At 47.7% G+C, this 13467-nt stretch overlaps 6 protein-coding genes across 6 annotated transcripts in view; 5 read left to right on the top strand and 1 right to left on the bottom strand.

Moving 5' to 3' along the window:
- Positions 1 to 1072, top strand: part of Pmar_PMAR028557 (conserved hypothetical protein) — a gene marked incomplete at both ends in the record, with an annotated part of 1838 nt that extends 766 nt beyond the window's left edge. The window contains 5 exons of the mRNA XM_002788437.2: positions 276 to 346; positions 396 to 508; positions 555 to 689; positions 737 to 807; positions 907 to 1072. Coding sequence (XP_002788483.1) covers positions 276 to 346; positions 396 to 508; positions 555 to 689; positions 737 to 807; positions 907 to 1072 — 556 coding nt within the window. The remainder of the gene's footprint in view (positions 1 to 275; positions 347 to 395; positions 509 to 554; positions 690 to 736; positions 808 to 906) is intronic.
- A 437-nt stretch (positions 1073 to 1509) lies between these two features.
- On the top strand, positions 1510 to 3178 carry Pmar_PMAR028556 (phospholipid or glycerol acyltransferase, putative). The gene is made up of 9 exons (XM_002788436.1): positions 1510 to 1692; positions 1742 to 1812; positions 1857 to 2001; positions 2043 to 2131; positions 2183 to 2280; positions 2330 to 2400; positions 2442 to 2554; positions 2601 to 2806; positions 2857 to 3178. Exons 1-9 carry the CDS (start codon positions 1566 to 1568, stop codon positions 3026 to 3028), a joined length of 1092 nt encoding a protein of 363 aa, XP_002788482.1. The 5' UTR covers positions 1510 to 1565; the 3' UTR covers positions 3029 to 3178.
- Positions 3179 to 3685: 507 nt separating this feature from the next.
- Pmar_PMAR028555 (hypothetical protein) lies at positions 3686 to 4458 on the top strand (the record flags this gene model as incomplete). The annotated part of the gene is made up of 5 exons (XM_002788435.1): positions 3686 to 3697; positions 3866 to 3911; positions 3957 to 3998; positions 4247 to 4364; positions 4407 to 4458. 5 exons carry the CDS (start codon positions 3686 to 3688, stop codon positions 4456 to 4458), a joined length of 270 nt encoding a protein of 89 aa, XP_002788481.1.
- An 840-nt stretch (positions 4459 to 5298) lies between these two features.
- Pmar_PMAR028554 (Glucosylceramidase precursor, putative) lies at positions 5299 to 7519 on the bottom strand (the record flags this gene model as incomplete). The annotated part of the gene is made up of 11 exons (XM_002788434.1): positions 5299 to 5531; positions 5579 to 5749; positions 5801 to 5875; positions 5928 to 6082; positions 6135 to 6244; positions 6459 to 6650; positions 6700 to 6761; positions 6812 to 6936; positions 6981 to 7186; positions 7238 to 7346; positions 7453 to 7519. The coding sequence occupies 11 exons, from the start codon at positions 7517 to 7519 to the stop codon at positions 5394 to 5396; spliced, it is 1410 nt and encodes a 469-aa protein (XP_002788480.1). The 3' UTR covers positions 5299 to 5393.
- Positions 7520 to 9913: 2394 nt separating this feature from the next.
- Positions 9914 to 11527, top strand: Pmar_PMAR028553 (phospholipid or glycerol acyltransferase, putative; the record flags this gene model as incomplete). Its single annotated transcript, XM_002788433.1, has 9 exons — positions 9914 to 10040; positions 10090 to 10160; positions 10205 to 10349; positions 10391 to 10479; positions 10531 to 10628; positions 10678 to 10748; positions 10790 to 10902; positions 10950 to 11155; positions 11206 to 11527. 9 exons carry the CDS (start codon positions 9914 to 9916, stop codon positions 11375 to 11377), a joined length of 1092 nt encoding a protein of 363 aa, XP_002788479.1. The 3' UTR covers positions 11378 to 11527.
- Positions 11528 to 12100: 573 nt separating this feature from the next.
- Pmar_PMAR028552 (hypothetical protein) lies at positions 12101 to 13409 on the top strand (the record flags this gene model as incomplete). The annotated part of the gene is made up of 7 exons (XM_002788432.1): positions 12101 to 12266; positions 12311 to 12381; positions 12588 to 12705; positions 12748 to 12918; positions 12964 to 13023; positions 13076 to 13165; positions 13213 to 13409. Coding segments are annotated over exons 2-7 (702 nt in total), but the record flags the coding sequence as incomplete, so codon positions are not given.
- Between the last annotated feature and the right edge of the window lie 58 nt (positions 13410 to 13467).

Below are 13467 nucleotides of genomic sequence, written 5' to 3'. Positions count from 1 at the left end.
GTATCCGGGTTCGTGAAACTGGCGAGCGCCTGCCCTCCTCGGAAACCCCAACCATAGTTCCTAATCACGTCTCTTACTTCGATATCCTCGTGAGTCTGCTGTTGCCATACATCATGGCTATCGCATCACAGGTTTTGTTGTCTTGTAACCGTCCAGTATCATTTGTCGCGAAGAAAGCAGTCGCTTCCTACCCGGTCATCGGTGATATCGCCACTTCCTTGGGCAGCGTGTAAATCTTAAAAGTGCTTCGCTCCGCTAAAACTGGATTTCTTTAGGTATGTCAATCGTGCGAAAGACCCACAGGAAAGGGATGAGGCGATGGAAGTGATTGGGAAGAAGCAGAGACGTATCTTGTTGTAAATCTTCGCTGTGCGCAATTGCTGGTCGTTGGTCAGGTGTTATGGAAGGTAAATCTCGTTATCAATTATGTGTATTTGCTGAGGGTACCACATCTAATGGAACCTCACTTATGCATTATCATGATGGTGCATTTGAGAGTATGTTGCCTGTAATAAGTCGACTTATTATCATACCACTCCACATTATCATGTTAGGTACAGCCATTGTATATACAGTACTCCAACCTCAATATCAGCTTCACTTGCTTCGACCTGTTACCACACTTCTTCCTGGTCATGGCCCTTCCCCCATGGCATACCATCACTTGCACAGTTCGTTGGTTACCTAAGGTCCGTGTGGAGCATCTATTGTTATTACTCGACGGTTCATCCCTTAGGTGGCTCCTGATGCTGGCAGTTCTGTAAGGGACTTCTCTGGTAGAGTTAGAGATGAAGTGGCCAAGGCAGGGTGAGCAGCTGAAGGGGTCAATCCTTGTTGTTGTGGTTGTTGTTGTAGTTGTTGTAGTTATTGTTAGAGTTATTGACGCTTATTCTTTGTTATTTTCAGGAACCTTCGACTGGACAACAAGTCCAATCTGAAAGGTCACTATGAGATCACAGACTTCTTCTTGGGTGATAATGCAGCAAAGATTGCCACTAAGAAGGACCGAGATAACACCGCGCTTGTGCGCAAGTCGTCATACAACTCAGCAGATACCTCAGCCAGCGACTAACGATACACCCCACTTCTCATTCTACTATACCATAACATTATCATCAACTGACTAATATGATTCCTTACTGTCCGCTGAGGCCCAGCTGTGTGTCCTGAGTGAAAGCCGTTACCACACATATCTGACTTGCCTTACCGAGCATTGAACGCCTCGCTTGATTGAACAACAATTCGAACACATTCATTCGACTTATGCATCTAATGCTGCTGATAGCAACCTCAAGTCATTACCTACTGTTCCCTTTCTGTGAAGTAGCTGTTTACTGAATACTTTATACTCCATAGAACTCCTGTCTGAGGTATAACGTTTCTGTTGTTACTAGTAGTGGGTCTCTGCAATAGGTTTGATGTTCTTTCGTTGCTTATGTTGTGTTAACATACCACACTTCTCACAGATCTGCCCTAGTCCTACCACGCTGACAGGCTACTCATGCTAATCTTCAGCTTCCCTGACACCCCTAAGTTTGAGCCTTCATATCGATTTGTAATTCACCATGTCATGGTCTGCTATACTTTCCCTGACTGTTTACCTTCTTACCACACTCCTCTGTGTTTACGCTGTTGCCAGAGGTTACTCTGATGCCAAGAAGTGCAGCACTGAAAGAATCATTCACAGTTTCGGTACATCAAATCCTCAACAGGCTTCCGTCATAGCCACACTGATATTCAGGCGAAGTTCCTAATGATTGGAAACCGTTCACAAGGCCTGACTCTCTCCCTTCCAGTTTCGCCACGATTATGGTAACGCTATAATTAGCACTCCTATTGAGCTCCGTTGACATCAGGTCCTTGCGGTGACCATAGTCCCTATTAAATTCATTGTCGTTATATTCATCCACGTGGTTGCTCTTATTGGCCTGTATACTCTCCCTACCCAAATTTTCCTCAAGCTTCTAAGCTTGTGCTGTGGCGCCTTGGTCAAGATAGCAGGTCGGTTCTCATCCTAGAGCCATCTAATCTCAACTCGACAGGTATCACCGTGCGTGAACAGGGAACTAGGCTTCCAGCTACCGAGGTCCCTACTATTGTTTCTAACCATGTATCATACTTTGATATATTGGTAAGTCTGCTTCGCTCCGCTAAGGGTATCGCCATTTTCTCATTGATGTAGATAATGCTATCTCGTAATGTTCCAGTGGCGTTCGTCGCAAAGAAGTCCGTGGCCGCATACCCGGTCTCGGGGGATATATGCACTTCACTAGGCAGCGTGTAAGTCTACCTTGAGGATGTATATGGTTCGAGGAATGGTCGTGGTCAGGTATGTGATTAGAGCTAAGGATTCCAAGGAGAGGAGGCAGGTCATGAACGCTATTGGAGACAAGCAAAAACGTAAGTGCTTGCAGTGGGCTGAAGAAGAGGTCGTTGGTCAGGTGTTATGGAAGGTAGATCTCGTTATCAATTATGTGTCTTTGCTGAGGGTACCACATCTAATGGAACCTCACTTATGCATTATCATGATGGTGCATTTGAGAGTATGTTGCCTGTAATAAGTCGACTTATTATCATACCACTCCACATTATCATGTTAGGTACAACCATTGTATATACAGTACTCCAACCTCAATATCAGCTTCACTTGCTTCGACCTGTTACCACACTTCTTCCTGGTCATGGCCCTTCCCCCATGGCATACCATCACTTGCACAGTTCATTGGTTGCCTAAGGTCACTCCCGAGCCCAACAGTTCTGTACGTGCTTTTGCTGAGAAGACCAGGCAACAAGTTGCTGTCGCTGGGTAAGCAGCATCCACTCAGTAACTGATGGTCTTTCGGATGTTCACCGTAGGAATCTCCACCTCAACAACAATGCGAGCTACAGGCGCCACGTCGAGCTGGAGAAGTTCTTCTTTGGTGACACTGAAAAGGTTGTTAGTCGTAAAATGCACGAAATTGCCGGAGTCGTCGAGGCCAGCAAGGATGGGGTTAAGGGCTGCTCTCCAGTTCCCACTAATGCCTAGTTCCTAAGCAGTTCTCTGTTTCTTGACACTAATCGTCACTAGAAGGCCCACTGTGCCAGAGCCCGGCTAGTCCAGGGCATTTCCTGTGTAGTAATGCTAGTCGTGATGACGGCCCTAAGTGCCATCACAGTGTAGTAGTATTGTTTCTGTATTATCTCTTATTTGGGTTTTCAATCAGTTTTGATCATTGGGAACAGTCTTTTCTAGACATACGCAGCTCCTAACCGTCCTTCTCGTTTGCCGGAATTGGGTGAGTCGTGTTGTTGCTATTACAGGTTCCGGGTTTCCAACTACGTAAGTGAGAATGAATCGTCCCCTTGCACATCCATTGTCCCCATTGCATTCAGTGAGATGTCAGGCCGCTTAGCTGTTCTTTGTGGAGTATCTTGGAGGCAGGCTCGCCATGGGAGAGGTGGAGACCAGACTGCCATTGCTTCCTTAACATGGTATTACACTGGTTTTTATGGTGCTGCTGGAGTCGAGTCGCATCAGAGGTCATCCCATTGATGTAATAGGAGCACGAGTCGGCAGCAGAGGGCGCTCTTCGGTCAATGCAGCTAGCATGATCATGTTTATCATGGTCAGCATAAACTCTGATGATGCGGGCTCGCCACACTGACATGAGGGCTGTTTCTGTCCTAAAGGGTGTTTTGCTCCATGTGCCTTGAGGTTGATATACCTTCTAGCATAGACTCTCCTCCTCCTCCTGTTATGATTGCATTATCACGGATACTTCGATGTGATGTCGTGTCGAGCTCCTCTACCCGACATAGTCGTCATGCACTACTAAATTCAGCGACGCCTCGGCCCCCCGTGTACCGTCTACCGCCTCCGCAGTTTGCTGTGGACTCGCAGTTCAAGTTCAAAGTCGAGGCTGAGGCTCGTGAGTTGCACACATCCCTACTGACTTCCACTGTGCTGATATCAGATCCTATGGACATCGGCGATATCATTATGAAGGTTTGCATGAGTAAGCGCCATACTGTGGTTCTGCAAGCGGTAAGCAAATGACATCAGTATTGATCTTAGTGTGTGAAAATATGCACATGATCAACCACATATTTTGGTGACAATATGGAAAATTTTGGGAGGAAATTTTGAGAGGTTATTGCTGATTCCTGTACATTTCTACCCGAATTCATATATAAACTTCTGAGGAACATCCTGAGGAAAGCGAAGATATATCCCTCCAACACTGATTGTCCCTTTCCTGCTCAGCAAGGGGCCCCTGCAACGGCAGTGGCGGTCAAGGGCTTCATAGAAGCCAACGCCCCTCGATCGCGCAGTTGCCACTTGGTCGTATCGGGGGCACCTCTAGAGGAGGTCGGAAGAAGAGGTAAGATTTGTTTGAGGAGTGGTAACAACTCCAATCTGTTAGGGGGTCCCAGTACGGTCATTTGGCTAAGCTCATATCGAGCAAGGGATTCTAACCTTTTCAAACAGGAGGACAGTGCGGAGACAATGGTTGTGTCCAACCATACCAAGCCGGCCCCTCTAGCAGGATCCATATCGACTTCAATCGAACAAGGGCACATCGTTCGGCTGCAGGGTACCGTTGTGCGAGTGATTCCCCAGTCGAGGTCCTCTCCCCCAGGTGCCGGCCCTCACTGTCTTAAGAAAATGATGGAGGCCCTAGCAATTAGCGGCCGACACTGTGGGTCACTCGTCATCACTGTTACTATGACCAGCCTACTGTTCTTGTCTAGTTTCTGAGGATCGGCAACCACGACCTGGGTCCAGGAGGAGACCAGGCCTGCTTGTGTGTTGGCCGCGGTTCATGTCAACGCGGAGCCCTAGTACGTCCATATCGACTTCATCGGCCCAACAGGTGTACCGCTGTCAGGTGCGGGGCATGAGCGTGCTCCTAAGGGAGTTGTGGAGATCTATGTCGCTCTCGAGGAGAGCATTTGCGGTGACGCGGTTGTTGCAGAAGATGCTGACGAGGGAGACCGATGGCAACAGCAGCAGCAGCGGCAGATTGTTGATGCTTCTCCTGATATACCTCGACTGAGAATGGTCGGTCTCCTCAATGGTGCAGTGCATAGATGACCATGGAGATATGTTTCTGTATATATACTGTTGAGTCCGGTCAGTAATTGTTGAACAGGGCTGACATTTCTTCTTAGGGGGCTGCTGACCTGTATACAGTTGGGAAGTATGTCTTGGTTGAAAATTGAATGTTCATGGCAGCTAGTCGCGAAATTCTCCCGTAAACATCTGTACGTGGGGGTATTAGACACAACACTATTTTCCGTCGAAATTCGCAATCACCCGAGTGGAAAGTGAACGAAACCCACGTTACAGTGATAGGACGGCGATGATATCGAAGTGCAAAAGCTTCATAAACGAGTCGTGATTGTCAAGCTCAAAAATTGCCAGGGAGTATGACGGTGGTGACGCTGAAGCCGGGTACTTCACCAACGTGGACGGTCTGGTACTTCCCGCCTGGCAGCTGCACCTCAATGATCAAATCCGAGATGTCCTTTTCCTGACTACTGAGTACCTGATGATGTTGATGATTCTGTACGGTGTAGGAGGGCGAGTTCTTACGATAATCTCCAACTCAGTTTTGGCCTCATTTACGAAAGCCATTGCTTCTAGTGTGTTAATAGTAAAGATCGGACTCGATGTAGAATTGGTAACATTCACAGAAGTGACCATCCTAGCACCGGGAGCGACGAATTTAGTGATGTGCCCAAAGGCATAATAAGAAGGTTGAATCTGATACAAATACATAGCCACTCATGGCCACTTATGGTCAATAGTATATACCACTAGCTGACTTGCGTTGTCTATATGGATGTGTGCATAGCAATAGTTATCAGCGTGGTTGGGGCCTCCACGATTCTGAGGAAAATGATTCGTATAGAATCCAAATACCAACAACAAAGCGACATACGGCATGTGATGCTTTCTCGTTGAGTAGTAGGTTCCAGTCCACCCATCCAGTTGCTCCGCCGTGCATGAAGTCAACTATAACACCATGTACGTAGCGAGCAGCTCGTTGCCATGTAGAGTTGTGGAAGAACCCAATCGCGTCCCAATCACAGGTGCCTGAAAGAATCCAATGAATTCAACGCACTATGAAGAATATCTCTCTGCCTACATGCTTCGGTCCCCAGGAGAGCGTATTTACTGCCGTATTTGGCTTTGAAATTCTCAAGATTTGAAATTTGGTCGAAGGTATACCAATGGACTCCGGCACCATAAATGTACCTGTAGGAACAGTTTGTGAAATTATGCGCATGATCAACCACATATGTTGGTGACACTATGAAAAAAACTGTGGAAATTTTGAGAGGTTATATAATTCCGAATTCATATATAAACTTCTATAATTAGTGAGGAAAATCCTGAGGAAAACGGAAATATATTCCTCCAACACTGTGCAGGGACCGCCCCGTTGGGCAAGAACGCATGCTGTACTCACTGAGCAGCCTTGCTATCCTGTAAAACGACATCTGACACTTCCATTAAGTGGTCCTTGGTATAATCCATGTACATGATCTTCACTTTATCCCCGAATGTTTTGTTCAGAGTTGGTCCAAGATAGTCCCTTATGAATTCTGTCTGGTTGGCAGGGTCGTACGAACAAGCCTCCCATCTTGTGTTGACATAGAATCTGAATATTTCAACTGTGACCGATGAATACCACACCGTGGACAACTCACTGTGGCTCGTTCTGCTGCGTTACTCCCCAAATAGGTATCTTCTTCTTCCCATAAGATTGAATCTGATGTATAAAAAGGCCGGGTTGATAACAGAAATCACGACAGTACATACCCATTTGACGAAGTAGTCCGCCCAGGCTTGTTTGTATCTCTTGTCTTGCTTAAGGCAGGGATTAGCGCTGCCAATCATACTGTGATCGCCGGCCTTCATCCAATATGGTGGGGACCATGGGCTTCCTGTACACTAAAGGTTCGTCCATACCACGCCAATGGTAAATTACCGAATAGCTTCAATGACGCCTTCCCCAAAGCATCGTGCATGAGCTGAATCATACCGGTGTCTTCATCTCCCTCCAAAGACTCATCGAAGTGCTCCAAAGCGAAGTCATCAGACACGTTGGCAAAGGCGTAGGTATACGGACTGAAGTCACACGAGTTGATTGGAATTCTACCCATAGTGTAGCGGAGTCCACTCTGGCCAAAGTACCTACACCGACAGATCATCATCATCATCATGGATGTTGGGACAGACACTCACAATTCGATGAATTTGCGTTTATCATCATCACTCAACTTCTTGTAATTCACACCAGATGCCGCTGTGAATGCACCCCCAAAACCTTCGACAGGTCTAGGATTCAACAACGCTGAAAATGAACGGATACAAGTCTGTTCCGAGACCATGCGTGCTGTGGCCAGTTGAACAACACTTTAACAGAAGTGAATACTCATCGATGCTACATGTTAGCTTACCCGTATTCAACTTGACATGATAAGTAGCTGCCGGACCTTGGTCAATTGTGATGGACCGACGTGTCATATTACCACCATTTTGCGAGGTGACAAACCTAAAGACAATGAGCCCGAGGCGGAGGGTGATGCTTCCTTACGCTGCAGCCCCAGTCGGTGAAGGCGTAGTACTCACTACAGGAGTGCTCGGTACAGGAGTGCTCACTACAGGAGTGCTCACTACAGGAGTGCTCGACACAGGAGTGCTCACTACAGGAGTGCTCACTACAGGAGTGCTCGACACAGGAGTGCTCACTACAGGAGTGCTCACTACAGGAGTGCTCACTACAGGAGTGCTTGACACAGGAGCTCTGGTGCTGGTAGTACCCTTAGAAGAACTGCAACCAGATAGAGTTAGCAGGCTAACTATTGATGGTACTGTGAGGATTGTTGGCAGTAGTAGGCCTCGCATTAGTCACAATAAGAGAATCCTACATAGACAGCGCGACGGTTTTCTGGTGGAAACAACTGCGACGTATTATGCGAGGAAGAGAGCACGGCGGGTAAGCCCACTACACCCACAGATGCTGAGGGAAGACAAACACGGGTGACGGCGTCACCACTCCACGGAGACGGCGTCACCACTCCACGGAGACGGCGTCACCACTCCACGGAGACGGCGGTCACGATACATAGAGTCAGGTATATGAGTACATCCCGTGAGGACACGAAGAGAGAGGGCGGGATGGAGGAAACCACTGTCATGATTGATGCTAGAGTTACGACTAGTCGAGTAACAAGCCACCGCACAATCCATGCACGTGGCGCCGCACGTGAAGTGGGTCAGAAGCACGTGTGCATTGTTCGTAGCATGTTGATCACTGTTGCGGAAAGGTGAGATAACTTAGTACGATTACTCACAGCCTAACTGTTCCGCAAGTGTTAGTAGGGCTTATTTTCAGTCTGCTCCATAAGCAATGCTCAGCCTTGCCTCCAGCCACCGTATATACGAGAATAGGGCTTGCAAACACAGTCCCGATCGCAGCTTCCCACCCAAAACTCGTTAACTCAACTCGTCCCGCCCTACCGACTTCATCTGTGGCCATCAGCCAGTCATACACAGTTGAGGATTGCACGTCAAGATGCGGACAATGAGAAACTATCGGATGGCAGAGGGTGGGCAAAAGGAGCCAGCACACTCACCAGCAACTGATAGATGAGGTAAAGTGTCAATAGCCTCACAGTGAGGATTAGAACCAGCCCGTAACTAGCTTCGTGGGCGAGCGCGTCACGGGCCAGTGTTTGCACCACTCTACACTCCACAAGCTTCGTGTAGGGTAACAGGCAAGAATTTGCAAAGTGTCCTGGGCAACCGCGCGCGCCTTGTGATCATCGAATTTTGAAGAGATTGAACCTCCTTGTCCGCGACTAGCTCCCAAAGAGCCCAGTACTACGATCGCCCCCTTCTGAGGATCAAGCTACAGGCGTTATGCTTAGTAGTGGCTGATTGATAATGAGCCATAGTCGACATAATTATGTTTGCGACAGATGGGGAATATTCCATCGTGTGTGAGTAACTGGAAGGAGTACGGACTCGTTCTAAGTTGGCAAGACGACGGGTCGCTAATTTTCTACCAGCTCTGGTGTTAGAAGCAATTTATATGCTGAATGTGTTGGTGTGAAATTGAAATAGTTCGTGAGGGAAGAAAAGGAGAAGATGGAGGCTCCAGCTGGGAGCAATTCTAATGGTGGAAGACTATGCAAGGGTATTTTGGTATTCATACTATATAATACCAACAGTAATGTTTACAACTTCAGTGTTGGAGTATATGTTTGCTCCCCTCAGCTGAGCTCAGGAGTTTCCTCACTGATTATAGTAGAAGTGTACATACGAATTGGGGTAGGAGTGTATAGAAAGCAATGAGAATTTATCAAAATTTCCTCTTGTGCGCAAGTCGTCATACAACTCAGCAGATACCTCAGCCAGCGACTAACGATACACCCCACTTCTCATTCTACTATACCATAACATTATCATCAACTGACTAATATGATTCCTTACTGTCCGCTGAGGCCCAGCTGTGTGTCCTGAGTGAAAGCCGTTACCACACATATCTGATTTGCCTTACCGAGCATTGAACGCCTCGCTTTATTCAACAACAATTCGAACACATATTCGACTAATGCATCTAATGCTGCTGATAGCAACCTCAAGTCATTACCTACTGCTTTCTTTCTGTGAAGTAGCTGTTTACTGAATACTTTCTACTCCATAGAACTCCTGTCTGAGGTATAACGTTTCTGTTGTTACTAGTAGTGGGTCTCTGCAATAGGTGTGATGTTCATTCGTTGCTTATGTTGTGTTAACATACCACACTTCTCACAGATCTGCCCTAGTCCTACCACGCTGACAGGCTACTCATGCTAATCTTCAGCTTCCCTGACACCCCTAAGTTTGAGCCTTCATATCGATTTGTAATTCACCATGTCATGGTCTGCTATACTTTCCCTGACTGTTTACCTTCTTACCACACTCCTCTGTGTTTACGCTGTTGCCAGAGGTTACTCTGATGCCAAGAAGTGCAGCACTGAAAGAATCATTCACAGTTTCGGTACATCAAATCCTCAACAGGCTTCCGTCATAGCCACACTGATATTCAGGCGAAGTTCCTAATGATTGGAAACCGTTCACAAGGCCTGACTCTCTCCCTTCCAGTTTCGCCACGATTATGGTAACGCTATAATTAGCACTCCTATTGAGCTCCGTTGACATCAGGTCCTTGCGGTGACCATAGTCCCTATTAAATTCATTGTCGTTATATTCATCCACGTGGTTGCTCTTATTGGCCTGTATACTCTCCCTACCCAAATTTTCCTCAAGCTTCTAAGCTTGTGCTGTGGCGCCTTGGTCAAGATAGCAGGTCGGTTCTCATCCTAAAGCCATCTAATCTCAACTCGACAGGTATCACCGTGCGTGAACAGGGAACTAGGCTTCCAGCTACCGAGGTCCCTACTATTGTTTCTAACCATGTATCATACTTTGATATATTGGTAACTCTGCTTCGCTCCGCTAAGAGTATCGCCATTTTCTCATTGATGTAGATAATGCTATCTCGTAATGTTCCAGTGGCGTTCGTCGCAAAGAAGTCCGTGGCCGCATACCCGGTTTCGGGCGATATATGCACTTCACTAGGCAGCGTGTAAGTCTACCTTGAGGATGTATATGGTTCGAGGAATGGTCGTGGTCAGGTATGTGAGTAGAGCTAAGGACTCCAAGGAGAGGAGGCAGGTCATGAACGCTATTGGGGACAAGCAAAAACGTAAGTGCTTACAGTGGGCTGAAGAAGAGGTCGTTGGTCAGGTGTTATGGAAGGTAGATCTCGTTATCAATTATGTGTCTTTGCTGAGGGTACCACATCTAATGGAACCTCACTTATGCATTATCATGATGGTGCATTTGAGAGTATGTTGCCTGTAATAAGTCGACTTATTATCATACCACATTATCATTATCATGTTAGGTACAACCATTGTATATACAGTACTCCAACCTCAATATCAGCTTCACTTGCTTCGACCTGTTACCACACTTCTTCCTGGTCATGGCCCTTCCCCCATGGCATACCATCACTTGCACTCTACACTGGCTACCCAAGGTCATTCCCGACCCCAACAGTTCTGTTCGTGCTTTTGCTGAGGAGACCAGGCAACAAGTTGCTGTCGCTGGGTAAGCAGCATCCACTCAGTCACTGATGGTCTTTCGGATGTTCACCGTAGGAATCTCCACCTCAACAACAATGCGAGCTACAGGCGCCACGTCGAGCTGGAGAAGTTCTTCTTTGGTGACACTGAGAAGGTTGTTAGTCGTAAAATGCACGAAATTGCCGGAGTCGTCGAGGCCAGCAAGGATGGGATTAAGGGCTGCTCTCCAGTTCCCACTAATGCCTAGTTCCTAAGCAGTTCTCTGTTTCTTGACACTAATCGTCACTAAAAAGCACATTGTGCCAGAGCCCGGCTAGTCCAGGGCATTTCCTGTTTAGTAATGCTAGTCGTGATGACGGCCCTAAGTGCCATCACAGTGTAGTAGCATTGTTTCTGTATTATCTCTTATTTGGGTTTTCAATCAGTTTTGATCATTGGGAAGAGTCTTTTCTAGGCATACGCAGCTCCTAAGTGTCCTTCTCGTTTGCCGGACTTGGGTGAGTCGTGCCCTTGCTATTACAGATTCCGAGTTTCTTACTACGTAAGTGAGGATGAATCGTCCCCTTGCACGTCCACTGTTCTCACTGCATTCAGTGAGATGTCAGGCCGCTTAGCTGTTCTTTGTGGAGTATCTTGGAGGCAGGCTCGCCATGGGAGAGGTGAGGTCCTCCACCAGACTGCCATCGCTCCCTTAACATGGTATTACACTGGTTTTTATGGTGCTGCTGGAGTCTAGTCGCATCAGAGGTCATCCCATTGATGTAATGGGAGCACGAGGCGACAGCAGAGGGCGCTCTTCGGTCAATGCAGCTAGCATGATCATGTTTATCATGGTCAGCATAAACTCTGATGATGCGGGCTCGCCACACTGACATGAGGGCTGTTTCTGTCCTAAAGGGTGTTTTGCTCCATGTGCCTTGAGGTTGAAATCCATTCTAGCATAGACTCTCCTCCTCCTCCTGTTATGATTGCATTATCACGTATACTTCGATGTGATGTCGTGTCGAGCTCCTCTACCCGACATAGTCGTCATGCACTACTAAATTCAGCGACGCCTCGGCCCCCCGTGTACCGTCTACCGCCTCCGCAGTTTGCTGTGGACTCGCAGTTCAAGTTCAAAGTCGAGGCTGAGGCTCGTAAGTGCACACATCCCTACTGACTTCCACTGTGCTGATATTAGATCCTATGGACATCGGCGATATCATTATGAAGGTGTGCATGAGTAAGCGCCATACCGTGGTCCTGCAAGCGGTAAGCAAATGACATCAGCATTGATCTTAGTGTGTGAAAATATGCACATGATCAACCACACATGTTGGTGACAATATGGAAAATTCTGGGAGGTTATTGGTGATTCCTGTACATTTCTACCCGAATTCATATATAAACTTCTGAGGAACATCCTGAGGAAAGCTAACATATATCCCTCCAACACTGATTGTCCCTTTCCTGCTCAGCAAGGGGCCCCTGCAACAGCAGTGGCGGTCAAGGGCTTCATAGAAGCCAACGCCCCTCGATCGCGCAGTTGCCACTTGGTCGTATCAGGAGCACCTCTAGAGGAGGTCGGAAGAAGAGGTAAGATTTGTTTGAGGAGTGGTAACAACTCCAATCTGTTAGGAGGTCCCAGTACGGTCATTTGGCTGAGCTCATACAGAGCAAGGGATCCTAACCTTTTCAAACAGGAGGACAGTGCGGAGACAATGGTTGTGTCCAACCATACCAAGCCGGCCCCTCTAGCAGGATCCATATCGACTTCAATCGAACAAGGGCACATCGTTCGGCTGCAGGGTACCGTTGTGCGAGTGATTCCCCAGTCAAGGTCCTCTTCCCCAGGTGCCGGCCCTCACTGTCTTAAGAAGATGATGGAGGCCCTAGCTATTAGCGGCCGACACTGTGGGTCACTCGTCATCACTGTTACTATGACCAGCCTACTGTTCTTGTCTAGTTTCTGAGGATCGGCAACCACGACCTGGGTCCAGGAGGAGACCAGGCCTGCTTGTGTGTTGGCCGCGGTTCATGTCAACGCGGAGCCCTAGTACGTCCATATCGACTTCATCGGCCCAACAGGTGTACCGCTGTCAGGTGCGGGGCATGAGCGTGCTCCTAAGGGAGTTGTGGAGATCTATGTCGCTCTCGAGGAGAGCATTTGCGGTGACGCGGTTGTTGCAGAAGATGCTGACGAGGGAGACCGATGGCAACAGCAGCAGCAGCGGCAGATTGTTGATGCTTCTCCTGATATACCTCGACTGAGAATGGTCGGTCTCCTCAATGGTGCAGTGCATAGATGACCATGGAGATATGTTTCTGTATATATACTGTTGAGTCCGGTCAGTAATT

This window comes from Perkinsus marinus (genome assembly GCF_000006405.1).
Source record: "Perkinsus marinus ATCC 50983 genomic scaffold scf_1104296928042, whole genome shotgun sequence".
NCBI classification, from domain to species: Eukaryota; Perkinsozoa; order Perkinsida; family Perkinsidae; genus Perkinsus; species Perkinsus marinus.
The sequence above is the reverse complement of the archived record's forward strand: the minus strand, read 5'-3'. Positions and strand labels throughout refer to the sequence as shown.